The sequence below is a fragment of the Cupressus sempervirens genome, chromosome 11 (assembly GCF_028749045.1).
Source record: "Cupressus sempervirens isolate cs-2001-9-10 chromosome 11, ASM2874904v1, whole genome shotgun sequence".
Lineage (NCBI taxonomy): Eukaryota > Viridiplantae > Streptophyta > Pinopsida > Cupressales > Cupressaceae > Cupressus > Cupressus sempervirens.
Window position 1 is genome coordinate 465,525,823 of NC_143128.1, and position 20,835 is coordinate 465,546,657.

Sequence of the window (20,835 nt, forward strand, 5' to 3'; positions counted from 1 at the left end):
GAAAATAACAACAAAAATAGAAATAAAAATAAATGAACATAAAACCAAAATAGACCAAATAATAAACAACAATAAGAACGAACTAAGAATGAGAAACAAAATATTTAAAAAAAGGAAGGATCAAAAAAAAAAAAAAAAAAGAACCACGGGGACCACCATAAAGTAAGAGGGAACAAAGGAACCAAAGATGGGAGCGTCCTAAAGATACCGACAACACAGCGAAAGGAAGGAGAAAAGAAGAAAAGGAAGAGAGCAATCACCAACCTCAAACAGGCCACCAACTAGGGAGAAACTAGGAGCAAGGAGGCGAGGGGAGACCGACGGGCTCAGAACACCAAAGGATCAAGTTCGTTGGTCTTTAGTCAGCATAGGAATCCACGAAGGGTTTAAGGTCCACCCATCATCTCTGTTGAGGTTGACAGGGTGACTGTTGATAATTATAGCTTCTTTGAGCTTCCTTTTAAAATAGTTGTCCTCCTTGGATACGATTTGGGCATCTTCTAAACAAATGTGGTGCTTAGTGGCTGACGAGTGCTCTGCTAAAGCAGACTGATGAACCCTGTCGTGTTTAATGTCGGCACTATGCTCCTTGATTCTAGTGCTGAAAGAGCGACCAGTTTCACCAATATACGGAATCTCGCAAGAGCAAGAAACTTTGTAGACTCCTGATGCTGAAAAAACATCTCTGGTATCTTTGAGAGCGGGGGTACGATTCTTGAGCCTAAACCAAGGTTTGAAAGCCACGCGTAGGCCTTTTCTGCTCAGAATCTTGGCAAGCTTCTGGAAGACCCCATCTATAAAGGGAAGCGACACAAAAGCGGGAGGCGGAGAGGGGTTGGGTCAGGGAGCAGAGAGGGAAAAAAAGAAAGAGCGAGCACGGACAAAGGCCCTAGAGATTTGTTTGTGGGAGTACCCATTTAATCTAAAGACTTGGCGGAGGTGGGTCAACTCCGAATTTAAGTGGTCATCATCACAAATCCTGAGGGCTCTTAAGGCTAAGGTCTTAAGCATGCCAACTTTTTGACTCGGATGGTGGTGAGAAGAAGCATGAAGGTACAGATCGGTGTGCGTGGCCTTCCGAAACACCCGATGTCCCAGAGAGCCATCTGGTTTCTTAATGAGTAAAATATCAAGGAAGGGCAATTGATTGTTGGATTCAAGCTCTTTGGTAAAAGCAATGCTAGGAGAGATGTTGTTAAGATGAATGTGAAACTCTTCTAGTTTATCAATACCATGGGGTCAGCAAACATTGGTATCATCAACGTATCGCTTCCACCATTTAGGCTTGAGGGGGAAAGAGTGGAGGGCCAGCTCTTCAAAGTGCTCCATATAAAGGTTAGCAATAACCGGGGAGAGTGGGGAGCCCATTGCGACCCCATCTACTTGTTCAAAGATAGTCCCTTGGAAGGAGAAGAAGGTGGACCTTAAACAAAGATCAACCAGATTAGCGATCTCAACATTAGTTTTCCTTTCCACAATACCAATGACGTCCAGAATAGGAACCTTCGTGAAGAGGGAGACCACATCAAAGCTAACCAAGATGTCATTCTCATCTAGTTTGGACTCTTTGATGAAGCTAACAAAGTGGGAGGAATCCTTGATGAAGGAGTTGGAATGGCCAAGAAGTGGAGAGATAAGCTTGGTAAGATGGGCGGCAAGATGGTAAGTGGGAGAACCTCTGGTGTCCACGATGGGTCTAAGGGGAATGCTAGTTTTGTGAATCTTGGGGACACCATAGATGCGAGGGGTTAACTCTTTGGACGGTAAAAGCCTCTTCTTAGTGACATCATCAAAAGAAGAGGAGGAAATGGCCTTCTTGACATTCTTGGAAATCTTAGAGCACGAGTTGAAAGAGAGGGGTTTGTAGCTGCAAGAATCAGAGAGAAGGTCTGTCATTTTAGCAAGGTAGTCATGCCTATTCATAATGATAGTAGCATTGCCTTTGTCCGCTTTGAAAAGTATAACATCGTTATTTTTCAAAAAATTGTTGAAGGCCGTGGATTCTCTCTTAGAGGTGTTACGCTTAGGAGGTTTAGCATGTCTAAGTGTAACCGCACAGTCCTGCCGAATTTCATTAGCAACATCATGGGGGAGCGAACGGATGGCACTCTCAATCTCCACTAAGAAATCCACATGCGGAACCTCAAGGGGGGCAAGAGCAAAATTGAGGCCACGCTTGACAAAATTAAAAGTCAGAGGGTCTAGAAAAGCGGGTCTAGAAAACTTATAACACAATCAAATTCCAGAAGTACGAACCCGTTTTTGACTAAATAGGTGACTGGATAATTAGTCATTTATACTTTCTCTCTTCAATTTTTATAACATTTATTTATTAATGGATCAGGTTTATTTTATTTTTTATAACTCATTCATGACCCGCGGGCTTTCTTTTTCTCATACTAAGTGGTTTCACTTTGCATCTTTTGAGTTACAAGATGCTTTGTTAAATGGCTCAGGAATTTTATTGACCATTTTGGGCTCTTCAATCAATATTACAAAGTGATTTAGTTTTTCTTCAAAATGTATATCAATAAATAAATAGATTGATAATATTTTGGTTAATTTAATCCTCTTCTATTGTTATTAATCATTTAGATTCTCAATTATTTATTCCAATTTTCATAATCAAAAGAATTACTAATTTATACTAATTGTTAAAACTATATAAATGTAAATTTTATTTTTTCTAAAATATATTTAATAACATCATTTACTAAATGTCCTACTAATCAACCTTTCATGCCTATTTAACATTACATTCCATACCTAGGTACAATTGCTAGTTCACAATATCTTAAGAAGTGTGACATTTTACTTCTATAAAAATACTTACCTAGACTCCAAATTAAATATTTAGACATCCTATAATTATGAATAAGAGGTTGGACCATGATTTGTTAGTTCTATTCTTTTTTGAGCTTGATTTCCATACAAAAAAATAAATTTAAAAAAATTACCTCCAAAAGACTTTGAATTTTTTATTGGTAATTACAAGCACAAACCTTGTGTTCATATTTTGAAATAAAAAACCAAATTAAAAAATATATTCAAAGACATTAAAATAAAAAACAATAAACCTCTTGATCTTCATTTGGTGGGTAGAACAAAATCATTTTGTTTTCTCATTTTTCCCTCCAATAATCATCAACAACAAAGGGGGAAATGAAGTGATGCCTAGTTAATGAGTACAAAATATGAAATAAAATTAAGATGTCATTTTTTATAGCATCTAGTAGTCATTCATTCCCTAGAATGACCCTCACTTAGGTTGCAGTTTCTTCCTGAGAGGGATGAACTACCAGAGGTGCAACTTTTGCCTGAGGATGGCAAGAATGATGTTAGGATGAGGAATGTAGTGAGTTAGGAGGATTTGGTAGTGGGATTTTTGCACCAAACACTTTCTAAGAAGTGGGAATTTTGCTAGAACAAGATATTATCTAGATTTCAAGTGTTTTGAGGTAGGAATCTAAATACCCTCTACAGATACTTTTTCCTATTGATCAAAGATGAATCTATGCGGATAGTTGGTTATTTTTGTTTTGTGTTTGAAAATAGAATATTTCAGTAAAAGATTACACTATTTATTTAATAAAATTATTTTTGAATTGGGTCTTTGCTCAAATCTGTTGTGCTTTGGGTTAATCAAGTTATTCGCTAACAAGGGCATATTGTAGTTTTTCCTGGTGCTTCTGATCTAAATGTATTTTCTAATTTACAAAAAGAAAATCTTAATGTTCTACTTACTATCCATCTTTGAGTCATTGGGTAGTGAACAAGTTCTCTTTTCTCTATCCAAATAGATGAACAAGTGTAGATAATTTCTTATTATAGCATAGGTCCTTTTTTCTCTTTTTCAATCTATCTGAAAGAATGTATGTTAAGGAATATTAATGACTAGGGCATTTTTTTGGATCACACACAATGATTTGGTACTCCTAGTGGTGGATGGGAGATAAGTCCTAAAGAGGTAAGCTTTTTAGTCAACCTTCTATTTTGGTTCCAAATCAAATAACTCAGGGTGTTGCAATATAGCATACCATTATGAAACCAAGGTAATGGAACCAGATTCATCAATTAGCATTATTTAGGGAAATGAGTGGAAGGGATCTCAACAAGTAGAAAACTTTTATGAGTAATTCGCTTCAATGGAGATCCAAACCTTCATGAGACAACTACCAAAAATACTAGAAGATTGAATATATGATAAAAAGAAAGCTCCATGATCCTATTCAATATAGAAACCTTTCCTCCAATCAAGGCACATCTAGCTCCTATATTTATCCTTATTATGATTGGGAGTATTCCCCTTTGATAGTGGGATGGTTGTAGGTCACTAGGAAGACACCATTTACCTTTCAACATGGGTAAGTAATAATGATAGAAACATGTTTATTGTATGCACATTTACAACTCCTAAAATAGTCATAAGATAATGAAGAAAGAATATGGGACAGAGATGTTAATCATGACTATGACTATTATGCTTAAAGGTAGTTCACAACGAACCTTTATGCCCAAAGTTTGAAACCACATATGGATAATGCCATGAAACATTAAAAGACTATATGGACTCCTTACTAGCAAAAAACCCTTGATGATAAACCTCTTAACATTTTTCTCTCTTTTCTCAATGTAATCATGTGCTCTCTGTCCATTTTTTTCAATATTAGGATAGTATTCTATCAATATCATCAAAGTGTGGATCACCATTTGTATTCTAAACCATTAGAAGAGATTGATACCATTTAGACTCACTCTTTCACATTTCTATTTATGATTCATAGTAGACAAAAGTTCCTACCATTGTAACTCTATCATATGATAGTCAACATACATTTTGACAAATCAATTACTTAATCAACTCTCTAATTTTGTGTCCCATCCATCCCTACTCTTTCATACATCTACCAAATATTTCCTTAGACTTTATAAGGCTCTCTAGACTCTACTCATACATGTTATACTCCTCCAATCAATTAAACATAACTCAGAAAATAAATGAGAAAAACTATACCTCCTTGCTATCCACTTCAATAGACCTGTACACAGAGGTTTGCATCTTTCGAACCAGACATTTTTACTTCAATCAAATCATTGATTTTAGGCACAACTAAACATCAAATTTGGAAACTAAACATCTCTTATTATTTATATTGATTAAATCATATTCAACATTCCTTTTCATGAACTTGTCAACCTATTTCAACCACTAGTCCCTTAATCCCCCACATTTAGCCTTTTAGGCCCCATGTTGCCTATATGGGAAAGTATTACAACTTTAGCATTTTTTTTGCATTTTATTACACTAGAGGGTACTAATGACCCAATTACAATACCTTAGGACCTTCAAGGTCATTCCCAATTGTATAACCTATGAGTCCTTCATTTCACTCCATCTATGGCCCTGATTTATCATGTTCCTATCACATGATCAAGATCCTATCACTTTTTCAGGGTGCTCCTGCATCATTGGGATTTGTCTCCCTACACCAAAAATAGAATCATGGAGGATTCTTATTGCAAACTATTGTTGATTAAGGTTTTGAAAAATTGGGTGTATCTCCTCTGTGACCCATGATAGGGCTTCACATTTTGCTCCAATACTATTAAAATAGATGAGAAAATCATTGAAAATTAGCCTAGGGCATCATCGCTTCACCCCTAAACAACTCCCCTCATGTCTATAGCCATAAAATATGGAAATAACTCATTTTACCTATAATAAAAAAGGTTATATGGAGTTCCACCAATTAGAATAAGAGATGGTTTTTCTTATGTTCATTGTTTATCCTAGTAAGGGATTTTGGCTGTCTATAGATACATTTCCATATCTTCCAAAATGCAATGTGAAAATGAATAAGAATGGTCTCAAATGGATTTTGATTCACTATTCTATCTCCTACAAAAAAGTTCATATTAAAACAACATTACTTATTATCACATATTTTGTTATAATAGTCAAATAATTGCAAAAATGTGTCACAATCTAGTTTTTATTACAAAATATTTTGTCCACACTAGGATAACACTCCATGTGCCCTGTCAAGGTCCTTTTACATCATTTCACAACAACTTTAACTACTTTTCAAACTACATAACTGTTGAGTGTGCAATTTGACAACTTGTACTGATAGATCTTATATGTCAATAAGGCTAAGAGATTTAACTTGCACTGGGTGCTAAATCAGGACACTAATGTACTAATACAAACACACACATCTTATTTGTTGTTTTGAGTATATTTAAGAATGTTCTATATCCTTTTACTATTATCCTTTTGGTCACCATTTTTTAGAAGAGTTTGTGTGCAACCCATTTCTCATCTCTTGCTTAATTTTGCATTCTATGTAGGCACATTCTTGTGTTGATTAGTTTAGAAATATTCTTTTGGCTTCTAGTCAACTATTTGTTTGACTCAATTTTTTCTTCCACTTTCTATCTATACATGCATTTCTTATACTTCTCTTAGTTTGTGCTTCTCATGTATTCACTATGACCCTGGTTTGCGAAATCACAAATCAAGCTTTGCATTTTGAGAGTTCAATCTTGTTGTGAACATTTGTCACACCATTTATCATTTATTTTCAAGATGTATCATGGATAAAAAATTTTTAAAGAATGTGGCTCACTTCCTATTAGAGCCTGAGTTTCTACATTGGGAGCTCTAGGTATTTTGAAACAAAACTAGGACTTTGAACTATTATGTGTATCTCTTTCAAACTTGAAACTAGGTGAACTAAAATAGAACCTAAAACTGTTACTCACATATGCAACACTTAGCTTTGAAAACTAAAAATTTTATTTAAACCTAAACATAGGTAAAACTGAAATTGAACTTAGTCTTTTGTAGAACATGTTTCTTTTGGTTGTAATAGTATTTCATATCTTGGATATTGTTGTAGGATGGTATCTGGGACTAGGTCTTCTGTTAGAGGCTGTGGTAAAGGTTGCGGAAGGGGCCATGGATGTGGCAGAGCTATTAGTGTCCATGAGTCTATCCATGGAGGGCCTACTCATGAAGAGAGTAGAGGAGAGCATGCTAGTGAGCAGCAAGAAGAGAGTTATAAAGTTGACCAAGTTGAATCTGAGAAGGTTAACTTGAGACAAATGATGCGGACCATCCTTGATCACCTACCCCCTATTTAGGATTAGCATGGAGCACATATACAGAATAAGAGCATAGACCTAGGTATAGGAGCCCTTAGAGGGATTGTCAGAGATCCATTATATCCACTTAGATGAAGGACCTTTCAAGATCCAAGGTCAAGCCCTTTAACGAGCAAGGTTTTGGTTATGTGGCTGCATAGTGACGTATTGCCCTTGACAGGATCTTTGCTATGGAGGACTTTGATAGTAATGTTAAGGCAAGATTCGCCATTACCAACTTGGAGAATTTTGGGGCCACTTGGTGGAATATTGAGGAAAAAAAGTTGGGCATTGATATGAACAGTGTCACTTGGGAGCTATTCTTAGAGAGTTTCTATGAGTGATTCCTACCAGAGGAATGGAAGCAGCAAAGGGAAGATGAGTTCCATAACATCAGGCAGTATTCTATGACTATGATAGAGTATGAGTGCAAAATCTACGAGCTCATGTCCTTTTCAGGATTCAGTGACAACTCAGCTCAGTTGACACAACACTTTATTAGAGGTTTGAAAAATCATATAATTGGGGGTGTCAAGGTATTTAAGCCAAAAACCCTCAAGGATGTGGTATGATGAGCCATCCTTGTAGAAAAAAGTGTCAACCTCGGTCAGGGAGGTTTTGTGGGAGTGCCTGCAACATCAGGATCTAAAGGCAACTACAACTCAAGTGGAAATAGGAAGCCTCCTTTTTCTAAGGGGAAACAATATTAGCAGTAGTCTCAACAGACATAGCAGTAGAAGGGGTCAAACTCTCAGGCTCAAGGTGGTGGTCAAAGTTCTAACTCCAAGAACAACCACAATGCTTAGTGCAATAAATGAAATCAGCCCCCTTAACCAACTCAGAGCAGTTAGTCTTTTGTTAGCCGAAATAGCTGTCAGCAGTCAAATCCACTACCTATGGGGAGAGGATCTAGTAGAAATAAAAGATGTTTTACATGTGGGAAAGTTGGACATTTTGTATCTTATTGTCCATAGCGAGCACCTCAGTATTCAAGCCCTAGGCCAACAGCATTTGAGCCTATAGTTGAGGATGCAGGTAGAGCTCATAGCATGTTTGCAATAGTAGATCACTGTCAAGTAGATCATCAGGGAATAGTGGTTGAAACCATAGGAGCTATTTGAGGTAAACCTCTTTCAGTTTTGTTTGATTCAAGTGCTACAAATTCATTTATTTCTGCATCTTTAGTTGCTAAGTGTAAGCTGGATGCAGTGAAGCAAGATCATGGTTGGCAAGTGGAACTAGCCTCAGGCATTAAGGTCTCCATAGATTCCATGGTTCTTAAGTGTGAGCTTATCATAGGAGGATTTGATACTGTAGTTGACCTTCGGGTTATACCTCTTGATTCCTATGATGTGGTTCTGGGTATGGACTGGCTTGGATCTCATAGAGTTAGTATAGACTATAGGAAGAAGATTATATTGTGTCAGGATGACCAAGGGAATGATGTGAAGATTGTTGGGATACCAAGGCCTATATCTCTATGGATGATTTCTGCTATGCAATTGAAGTAGATTTTTCGTAAGGGATGTTAGATATTTGCAGTCATGGTAAATGATTTTGATGAGGAAGATCCTATGAGGAAGACTCCAGATCATCTAATTTTGTAGGAGTATGTAGATGTTTTTCCAAGTAAGATTCCAGGCATGCCTTTGAAAAGGGACATCGACTTCAGCATCGACCTTATTCCAGGAGCAAAACCTATCTATAAAGCTCCTTATCATATGACTACATAGGAATTGGGTGAGTTGCATCTTTAGCTAGAGGAACTTTTGGCCAAAGGGAGCACTCTACCTACTATGTCACCATGGGGAGCTCTAGTGCTCTTTGTGAAAAAGAAAGATGGTTCCTTGCGCCTTTGTATTGATTACAGATAGTTGAATAAGGTGACGATAAAGAACAGGTATCCTCTACCTAGGATTGATGACTTATTTGATCAAATCAAGGGAGCTATAGTATTCTCCAAGATTGACCTTAAGTCAGGATACCACCAGCTTTGCATTAAGGAAGCTGACATTCATAAGACCACCTTTCCAACTCACTATGGGCACTATGAGTTCATAGTGGTACCTTTTGGGCTGATTAATGCTCCATCAATTTTCATGAGTTTGATGAATGGGTATTTTGATCTTATCTTGACAAGTTTGTACTTGTGTTTCTTGATGATATATTGATATATTTTAAGTCTCAGAAGGAGCATGAGGAACATCTGTGAATGTTTTTGCAGTGTTTAAGAGATAATCAAATCTATGCCAATGCGGCTAAGTGTGAATTCTTCAAATTAGAGATTTAGTATTTAGGGCTTGTCATTTTAGGTGATGGTATTTTTGTAGACCCTACAAAGATTCAGGCAATAGTAGATTGGCCTACACTGACTAATGTGTCAGAGATTCATAGTTTCATGGGTCTAGCTAGTTATTATCGCAGATTTGTCCAAAACTTCTCTAGAATAATGCATCCTATCACTTCCCTTTAGAGGAAAGGAAAGAAGTTTATATGGATGGAAAAATGTGAGGAAGCATTTCGAAAGCTCAAGGAGCTTTTGACCAGTGCACCAATCTTAGCAATACCTGATCTGAAAGATGATTTCATGGTGTGTCCAGATGCCTCCCTGGAAGGAATTGGAGTAGTTTTGATGTAGAATGGATAAGTGATTGCATATGAATCATGCAAGCTCAAGGTGTTAGATTATGCTGACTAATTAGGAAAGTACTGTACATACTTCATAAATAGTGGGGTTTGGGGCATCGCCCCAAAATTTTTTTTTGGGTCGTGGTCGTTATGATAGCCAACATATTATGGCCAACATATGGTGGACATGTTGTAACCCTAAAATGAATAAAATAGTTGTATAAAAGGGTTCAGGGTTAGGTATTTTTTATTATGTTGTGATACAAAATTGGTTCTTGCGGCGGTATTGAGCTGTAAGGGATTACGGATTGTAATCAGGTTGTAATCACTGGATTGTAATAAGATTAGACTTGTTGTTTGGTGGACGTAGCCCAAGGATTAGGTGAACCATGTTAAATCTTGGTGCCTTCTATTCATTTCTATGTGATCTATTATTTTTGTTATTGGTTATATTTGCATGTAGTTTTTTATTTATGTCCGTGGTTTATCCTAACAAGTGGTATCAAAGCAAGGTTGTCTTTCAGTTATCCTCTGCAGGAAAGTCTCATGGTTAAGTGGGAGTCTCACGATTGAGTGGGAGCGATGGTAGATGAGGGTAAGCTAAGGGTTGATAGGTTTAATGGGCAGAACTTCTAGTTATGGAAGATGCAAATGGAAGACTATCTATATCAGAAGGATTTCTGGAAGCCGTTGGAAGGCAAAGCCAAGAATCAGGGAACTATGTCAGAGGCTGAATGGGATCTTTTGGATAGAAAGGCACTCGAAGCATTTGTTTATGCTTGGCACCATCGATGGCATTTAATATTACAAAAGAAAAGATGACAGAAGATTTGATGAAAACCCTAGCAACACTGTATGAAAAGCCCTCTGCATCAAACAAGGCATTTATCATGAAGCATTTATTTAATATGAAAATGGAAGAAGGTGAATCTATTGCAGATCATTTAAATGAGTTTAATACTATTACTAGTTAGCTATCTTCTATGGGTATCAATTTTGATGAAGAAATTAGGGCTCTCTTGATTTTGTGTTCTTTGCCTGAAAGCTAGAATGGCTTGGTAATGGCGGTGAATAATTCTATTCCTAGATCTAGTACCCTAAAATATGATGACGTGATCGGTGTTATTTTAAGTGAGGAAACTCGTAGAAAATCCTTAGGTGGATCTACATTAGGAAGTGCTTTGAATGCACAAAGCAGGGGCAGAACAACTGAGAGAGGAAAAAACTCTAGAAATCGTGGGAAATCAAGAGGAAAGTCAAAGGGGAAGAGGTCTCAATTGAGGGGACCAAATGATTGCTAGTACTGTGGGAAACTAGGGAAAAAAAAGAAAGATTTCTGGAATCAAAAGAAAAATGAAGGAGATAAATTAGATGGAGACAAGGAGAAAAATGTGGTAAGTAACAAATTCGAAGAGGATGCTTTGCTTTTGTCTTTAGAGAGTGTTGATGATTCATGGGTTTTAGATTCTGGTGCTTCATTTCATGCTACACCTCATAGAGGTTATTTCATTGATTATGTCCAAGGGGATTTTGGGCTTGTTTATTTGGGGGATAATGAACCTTGTTAGATTGTTGGAAAGGGAAAAATTAAGATTAAGTTACAGAATGGGAATCATTGGCTACTACATGAGGTAAGACATGTTCCAAGGCTGAGTAGAAATTTAATTTCAGTCGGGCAACTCAGTGATGAGGGTTGTGTAGTTACTTTTAATTATAAAAATTGGAAGGTTTCAAAAGGTTCCCTTGTAGTAGCAAAAGGTGTGAAAGTAGGCACCTTATATCTTTGTACAGGTCATATTGTTCCTTCTACTTTGATTGTTTCAAAGAAAATTGAATGTTTAGGAACAATTGCTGCAGTTGAGCAGGGAGAACAAATAGTTATTGTAGATTTTGATACAGCGCTGTGGCAGAATAGACTTGGGCACATGAGTGAGAAAGGTATGAAAGTACTTCATTCAAAGAAAGTTTTACCAGGTCTAAAATGTGTGAATATGGATTTCTATGAAAGTTGTGTGCATGGAAAACAAAAGAGAGTGAGTTTTGTAAAGATAGGGAAGGAAAACAAAAATGAGAAATTAGAGCTTGTGCATACAGATGTATGGGGACCAGCTCAGGTATCTTCCCTTGGTGGATCTCATTATTATGTTACATTTATTGATGAGGCAACTAGAAAAGTATGGGTTTATTTCCTTAGACAAAAATATGATGTATTTCAAACTTTTAAGAAATGGAAATGCTTGGTTGAAAATGAGACTGGTAAGAAATTAAAATGTCTCAGATCTGATAATGGTGGTGAGTATTGCAGTCATGAATTTGAAGATTATTGCTCCACTAATGGTATTCATAGATAGAAAATTGTTCCAAGGACTCCACAGAAAAATGGAGTGGCTGAACGCATGAACAGGACTATAATGGAGCGCACAAGGAGCATGAGGTTGCATGCTAGGTTACCCTTACACATGTGAGAAGGTGAGTTATTCTTTTCTCAAGACCTTTGGTTGTGAAGCTTTTGCTCATATAGACTTTGAAAATAGAACCAAGCTAGAAGCTAAATCAAAGAAATGTGTCTTTGTTGGATATGGCATTAATGAATTTGGTTATAGGCTTTGGGATTTTGAAAATCTTAAAATTGTTAGAAGTCGGGATGTCATATTCAATGAGAAAGTGTTGTACAAAGATCTGTTGCAGCAACATGAGAAGAAATAAGATGATTATGTAGTGTTGGATGATACTCCAAAATTTGATGTTCCAGCCATTCCTCATGATGTGCAACAACTACAACAACAAATACCACACACACCAGTAAATGTTAGACAATCAATGAGGCAAATTAGACCTCCACAAAGGTTTTCTCCCTCTTTGTATTCTATTTTACTTACTGATGCTGGTGAACCTAAAAGTTATGATGAAGCTGTGCAGGTGGATACTAAGATTCAGTGGGAGTCTGCAATGAAAGATGAAATGGACTCTTTGCTGAAAAATAAGACATGGGATTTGTGAAAGTTGCCTGTAGGTAAAAAGGCTTTACAGAATAAGTAGGTTTATAGGTCGAAAGAAGAGGAAGGATGTAAGAAAAGATTTAAGTCCAAGTTAGTTGTAAAAGGATTTGCACAAAAAAAAGGAATTGATTTTGATGAGATATTTTCTCCTGTTGTTAAAATGACTTCTATCCGTACTGTTTTAAGTCTTGTGGCTACTGAAGATTTGCATTTAGAGAAGATGGATTTTAAAATAGCCTTTCTTCATGGTGATTTGGATGAAGAAATATATATGCTTCAGCCACAGGGTTTTGAGGTCAAAGGTAAGGAGAACTTAGTGTGCAAATTGAAGAAAAGTTTATATGGCTTGAAGCAACCACCTCGGCAATGGTATCTAAAATTTGACAGTTTTATGCATGAGCATGGATATAACAGGTGTCATTCATATTACTGTGTTTATTTTAAGAGGTTGGATGATGATAGCTACATTATTTTATGTTTATATGTTGATGATATGCTTGTAGCTGGGTCTAACATGGATCATATTAAGGGGCAAAAATGCCAGTTAGCACATACATTTTCTATGAAGGATTTGGGGGCAGAAAAACAAATCCTTGGTATGAAGATTTGTAGAGATAGGAAGAACAGAACCTTGACGCTATCTCAGGCTGATTATGTTGAGAAGGTGTTGCAAAGTTTCTCTATGGAGAATGCTAAATCTGTCAGCACACCTTTACCTGGTCATTTGAAATTGACTAAGGAGATGTGTCCCAAGACACAGGAAGAGGAGGATAAGATGTCCAAGGTACCCTATGCTTCAATGTATGCTATGGTATGCACTAGGCCAGATATTGTACATACAGTGGGAGTCGTTAGTAGGTATATGAGTCATCCAGGATTTGAGCATTGGAATGTTGTTAAGTGGATTCTTCAATATTTGATAGGAACATCCAATAAGTGTTTACACTTTGGGGGCTCTACTACTGATTTACAGAGCTATGTTGACTCATATTTGGAAGGAGATATTGATACCAAGCGGAGTACTATAGGTTATGTCTTTACTGTTGGTGGGGTAGCTGTGAGCTGGGTTTCTAGGTTACAAAAGATTAATGCTCTATCCACTACAGAGGCAGAGTATGTTGTTGCTACAGAGGCAGCCAAGGAGATGATATGGCTTCAGTTCTTCTTGGAAGAATTAGGACATCCTTAGAAGGATAATTATTTGTTCACAGATAGTCAGAGTGCCATTCATCTTGCTAAGAATTCAGCTGTGCATTCTAAGACCAAACACATATAGTTGTGGTACCATTTCATTCGGTCAATTTTGGAGGATGGGTAGTTAAAGCTAGAGAAGATACATACCAATGAAAATCCAGCAGATATGTTGACAAAGGTTGTAACAAGGGAGAAGCTAAACTCCTCTTCAGCTTCAGTTGCTCTTTTAGACTAACCATGAATACAAGAACAGCAGAGTCCAGGGTGGTTTGATCCAGTGGGAGCCCCATGTGGTAGTGGTATTGGTATAGGATCAGTATCCAAGTGGGAGATTGTTGTTTCATGTGGAGCCTAATTAGTCCCCAAGTGGGAGATTGTTAGATTATGGTGACTGATCAGGAAAGTACTGTACATACTTCATAAATAGTGGAGTTCAAGGCATCGCCCCGAAAAAAAATTTTGGGCCGTGGCCGACATGGTAGCTAACATATTATGGCTGACATATGGCTGACATGGTAGCCAACATATTATGGCCGACATATGGCCGACATGTTGTAACCCTAAAATGAATAAAATACTTGCATAAAAGGGTTTAGGGTTAGGTATTTTTTATTATGTTGTGATGTGAAATTGATTCTTGCGGCGGTATTGAGTTGTAAGGGATTATGGATTGTAATTAGGTTGTAGTCACTGGATTGTACTAAGATTGGCTTGCTATTTGGTGGACATAGCCCGGGGATTGGGTGAACCACGTTAAATCTTGGTGCCTTCTGTTCATTTCTGTGTGATCTATTATTTTTTTTATTGGTTATATTTGCATGTAGTTTTTTATTTCTGTCCATGGTTTATCCTAACACAAGGATCACAAGCTAAATTATCCTACACATGATCTGGAGTTAGTAGTAGTAGTTCATGCTTTGACAAGGTGGAGACATTTCTTGTTGGGGCACAGATTCGAGCTACATAGTGATCATCGTAGTCTTCAGTACATTTTCACTTAGCCTAATTTGAATGCTCTCCAAAGGCGATGGATGGAATTCTTATGTGAGTATGACTTTGAAGTAAAGTACATTCAAGGAAAGGAGAATGTGGTGGCAGATGCTTTGAGTCATAGGAGACATGTGATATCATCTATGACTCTTAGTGTTGATTTGAGGAGTAAGATTCTTTAGGCACTTCCTACAAATTCTTGGTATTAGGAGGTGTGTAGAGAGATAGATTCAGGAAGACCTTTGGAGGGTAAGTTTGTAGGGTATGTTTGAGAGTTAGATGGTATTTTGAGATTTTTAGGAAGGATTTATGCGCCATTACTGGATGAGCTTCGCACCTTGATTCTAGAAAAAGCCCATCATGCACCCTACTCAGCACATCTAGGTGTCAAGAAAATGCATGCTAATTTGTGGCATTTGTTCTATTGGTCTAGGATGAAGCGTGACATTGCAAATTATGTGGCTAGGTGTCTTGATTGTTAGAGAGTTAAGGCATAACACCAACACCTAGTAGGACTTTTGCAACCAAATCTCATTCCTTCATGGAAGTTGGACATCATCTCTATGGACTTCGTAGTAGGATTACCTATGACTGTTTGTTGTCATGATGCTATCATGGTCATCATTGATCGGTTGACTAAGGTGGCACATTTTTCACCAATTAGGTCTTCCTACATGGCAACTTCTATAGCTAATGTCTTCATGCATGACATTGTGAGACTACATGGTATTCCCTGAAAGATCATTTCTGATAGGGACCTTGTATTCACATCTGTATTATGGACATCGCTACAACATGAGCTTGGAGCACAATTGAATTTTAGTTCGACATATCACCTACAGATAGATGGTCAGATAGAGAGGGTGAATCAAGTTTTGGAAGACATTTTAAGGATGTATGTGATGGATAGATAGACACATTGGGAGGACTATCTTTATCTAGTGGAGTTTGCCTACAACAACGGGTATCACAGTTCTATTAGCATGGCACCATTTCAGGCTTTATATGGATGTCTTTTTCATACACCCTTGAGTTGGGGTAGTCTTGAGGATTGCATCTTGTTGGGTCCTGAGATACTTTGTGATATGGAGTAACAGGTAGTGCATATCTGTGAGCACTTGACTACGAAAAAGGATAACATAGGATAGATAAGTAGTTTGTTGTGGGAGACAAGGTTTTTTTGAGAGTGCATCCATGAAAGAGTCTGATCTGATATAGAAAGAGTTGAAAGCTAGCACCTCGCTTTGTGGGACCATTTGAGATTCTTGAGAGGATCGGTCTAGTTTCCTATCACCTTGCTTTACCACCCAGCCTAGCTCGCATTCATGATATTTTCCATGTTTTAGTACTCAGGCAATATATCCCTGATTTTGTACATGTTCTTGATTGGAATGCATTGTAGGTAGAGGATAGGCAGCTGGCTTTGGAGCTGGTTCGTATTCTAGAGCAACGGGAGTTGACCCTCAGGGGTTGAACCATAGAGCAAGTAAGGGTCCAATTGGACCCTACTGATGATTCTTTAGCTATATGGGAGGATGCAGCTAGATTATGGGAGTTATATCCCTACTTTTTTGTAGGCTTCCAAGAGTAAGCCTAATCCAAGGGGGGGGTGGATGTAGTGCCTGCCCTCGTTTACATTTTTTTGGACACATTGTTGCTATTATTGCTAGACTATGTTAGACTAGTTTTATGTTGATGGTTAGTTGCATTGTTTTGAGATTATCAGATATTGTGCTATGGATTCAGTTTATATGTGATGAGATTACTTAGACTCTACATTTCATGGATGCATGATGATTATTACATTTCTTTCAGTTATTGATGATGATTATATTAGATGGTTATTATCACATGTGTTTTCTTATGGATACTTACCCCATACTTGCATGTGTATGATGTGCGTGTTTGTTCTCTTATTGTATGGCATTTCTGATGTGGTTAAGGAAGGGAGTCGTAGTCACCTGCTAGTCAAGATCTACATAATGCACCACTTCCTGCCATTACTTGTTTAGCTTAGCATATATATATATATTTTATGTACATGCATGAATTTTATGTAGGTTGTAGGTATTGGGTATCGACTTCCCTGAATTGCCAGGATGAGGATACCCTATCGCACTATCTCAATGGTAAGAGAGGGGAGATAAATTCTCAAGTCCAAATCCTAAACCCTTAAACCTTTTGGCCTAGAGAGGTAAGACAAGTATCTGAGATATTTTACCTTTCAAATGTGTCGGATAACATAATTCATGATTTTAACCCTTTAGACTGATTTTGCATGGATTGTTCTATGATGGGTTTTCATATTTTATCTTGGTGGTCTTTAGATAATATTTTATTAATTAAGTCTAAAATTAAAAGATTTAATTAATAATTTAATTATTTTGGAAGAATTAAAATAATATCATGATCTTTTGCTATTTTGATTTTAATTAATTAAATGGGAATTAATTGAGAAAAAGAATTAAATAAAAGAAATTAAAATAATAATAAAATAATAACAATAGAAAAGATAAAAGAATTAAAATAAAAGTTATAAGTCTACCTAGGAGTAAATGCACCTCTTGAATGCACATATGTCTACAACATAGGAGTTAGCGCACAAATTAAGCACATGGTGTCTACAACCTTATGACTCATCTAGAAGGTTGGAAAAAGCTCGTGCTTAGTTGTCAATGCTTATCTCATCTTTTGGTTGTTTCTAGAGACATTCTAGGTCTTCCTAAGAGTTCTTTATATTTAGGCACTCTTAGAAGCTTAGGGAGCATGTTGGAGGACTTGAGAACATTGGAGAAGGAAGGAGCTTGCTCTACGAATTCTAAGGAGAAGTGAATTAGCATCAGTGTCCAGGTAGACACTTGTAAATTTTTCATATGAAATTTCACTTCTTGCACTTCCTGTCTTCATCGTGTCTCCTGAATGCTTTCTAAGGATTTTCATATGTTGAATATCTTGGTTGTTGAATTTTGTAATGGGTAGTTAAATTCTAAATTAGAAAAATTTCATATGCGTAGATCTGAGAAAACTATGGGGCTAGGGTTTTCAAATGCTTATGGTCAAACTTATTAGAAGGATCAATTAGGCAAGTCTGAAGGATGACCATTATAGGAAAAATATTTCTTAATTGGAAAGCCCTTCTTGTTTAAAGATTATATATATGTTTTATTTTAAAATCAACATATATGTTACAAATTTGCATACATGTATGTATGTATGTATGTATATATATGTATGTATATATATGTATATGTATATATATGTATATATATGTATATGTATATATATGTATATATATGTATATGTATATATATGTATATATATGTATATGTATATATATGTATATGTATGTATATGTATGTATATATATGTATGTATATGTATGTATATGTATGTATATATATGTATGTATATATGTATGTATATATATGTATATATATATATACATACATATATACATACATATATATACATACATATACATACATATACATACATATATATACATATATATATATACATAAATATAGGTAAATATATATATATATATATATATATACATATATATATACATATATATATACATATATATGTATATATATATGTATATATATATATACATATATATATACATATATATATACATATATATATAAAGAAAAATGATGTTTTATTATCACAATGGAAAAACAATATTTAAAAATTCGAATTGCATAGTATAAAAAATGTTTTATAAAAAAAAATGTTATAAAAAAAAGTGATATTAAACACTGTGGAGGGATTATACCCGTGCCCACACACTCTGCAATCGTAGAGTACCTGCTGTCGTAGGTACTGCGATGATAGGCGGTACCATGTACTGCTATCATCGCAGGCCCTACGACAGTAGGGTACCACTTGCACGGCAGCAATTTTATTTGATGTGTCATGTTTTTTTTTTTAACGATTACAATGTATGTTTTATGAAATTGTTTTTTTATATTTCGATTTTCATATATAATATTATTAAATATTATATATTATATATTTTTATTATTATTATTATTAATTATTAGTTTTATTAATTATATATATATAATAGTTTATAATTATTAATTTTTATATAAGTTGTTAATGATATTTTATTTATTTAATAAGACATCAAATAAAGATGTACTTATAGTTAAACATTAAAATAAATTAGAATTTAAGAGATATGGGGATGGTTAATAGAATGCGAGGATATTTTTAGTTGCAAATGATAAACGATTTAAATAGATAATTCTTTCTAAAGTAATTTGGAGGAAATTGATCTTTTAAAAGAGGAATCGTTTATTAATATAGTGATTAAGTAGAATATTCTTAAAACATTTTAGAGAATTTTTTTTAAGAAAAGAGCTAAGGAGGAAAACTTTCATCTATCAAAAGAAACACATGGGTTTGAGAGAAACGTGTAAACATTCCCTTACTTGATTTTTAAATCCGAAATGGAAACTGAGACCTCCACACTTAATTCAATTATGCAATTTTAAACAAACCCAAACATGTGCTTGTATTTTGTGTTTTCTCCGTGCTATATGTTTTGGAGTTTTTGGGTTGACTAGTTGTTGACCAGTTATAAGACGTCTACCAGAGGCTCGAGGGTTATGATTGTGATGTCATGATGATGTCTTTTGATCTTGATTCTTTATAAACCCAACCATGGTAATGTGATGGTATGCTTTATGAGATGTTTGTATTTACTTATTGTTATTGCTCATCAGTCTTCTTGAGTGAAGCTGAGTCATATGTATCTGAGACACTCAACTTAACCATTTTTGAGTCATCAATCAATTATCCTTGGACTACTTTCCAGTCGCCATGATGGAACTGAAGTGTTGATTTATTCTTGATAATATCATGTTGTGACATGTTTTGACTCAACCATTTTTGGAGTCTTTGATCAGTATTATTTCTTTGAGATACTTTTTGGTTGCTTGTTAAGAACCAATGATTATTATGATTATCAGTAATACCTTTAGTTGCCAATAGAGAACTATTGTGTTCATGATTATCTATGGATGCTTTTCAGTTGCTCATGGAGATTTGATGCTCTTATTGTGGATTATCTTTTGGTATTTTTCTAGTTTCTTGTATAGGACTGTGGAGATTTTTTGATTTATGATTCCATGAGCTTAGGGTAGGTTATCTACTTGTAGTGTTGGGAAGTGGCTTGCAATGGGGGCCAGGGCCCTAAGAGTCTGCCAGGGTAACTCATTGTAAGTTGTTTTAATAAGTGAAAACATTACACCTAAATATTGACTTAATGAACCTAATAAGATAATTGTTTGTTCTCACCCATACCTTGAGTGCTAGTACAAATTAGGATGGGAGTAGAGAGAATGCTTGGTTGTGACCTTGCATTCTGTAGTATGCCTCATCTATATGAGAGGATACTAGTGGCTACATAGGGATCACTAGGAAGCCGAGGTCTATTTGGAGACTACCAAGATAACTCTAGCATGATCCATGTGATGAAACTTTCCTGCTTGCATAGTAGGTTTCCTACATGTCTTTGTGGGCCTTTGGGATTAGATGTCAATTTGTTTTGGAACCTTTGAGTTAGTATACTTTTAGGATTCCTGGACTGTATTTGTGTTATGTGATTTGATAACCTATTTGGGACTTGAGATTATCTCCTCAGCACGGTGGGAGTGGACCATTTAGGTTCCACGTGGTCAGGTGGTAGTGCTTTTTCACTCTTACCATTTGAGATCTGCTTGAGACACTGTGGCTAATGCATTCCTTGTTGGTATCTATTTTCATTCTGTTCATGGATTATGATGGTGGACACGTATCCTTACATTAATGATTTGCATATGTTAGATGATGTTATCTTATGCTTCAGTTTGCATGTTAGATT

General features: G+C 35.9%; 1 protein-coding gene across 1 annotated transcript in view; it reads right to left on the reverse strand.

Annotated features, from left to right (window-relative positions):
* Positions 1-342: 342 nt before the first annotated feature.
* The window catches only part of LOC149530398 (uncharacterized), a 61,666-nt gene continuing 41,173 nt past the window's right edge, over positions 343-20,835 (reverse strand). The window contains exons 2-3 of the mRNA XM_089808196.1: positions 1,249-2,215; positions 343-780 (exon numbers count right to left, since the gene is read on the reverse strand). Of these exons, the coding sequence (XP_089664322.1) occupies positions 343-780; positions 1,249-2,215 (1,405 nt within the window). The remainder of the gene's footprint in view (positions 781-1,248; positions 2,216-20,835) is intronic.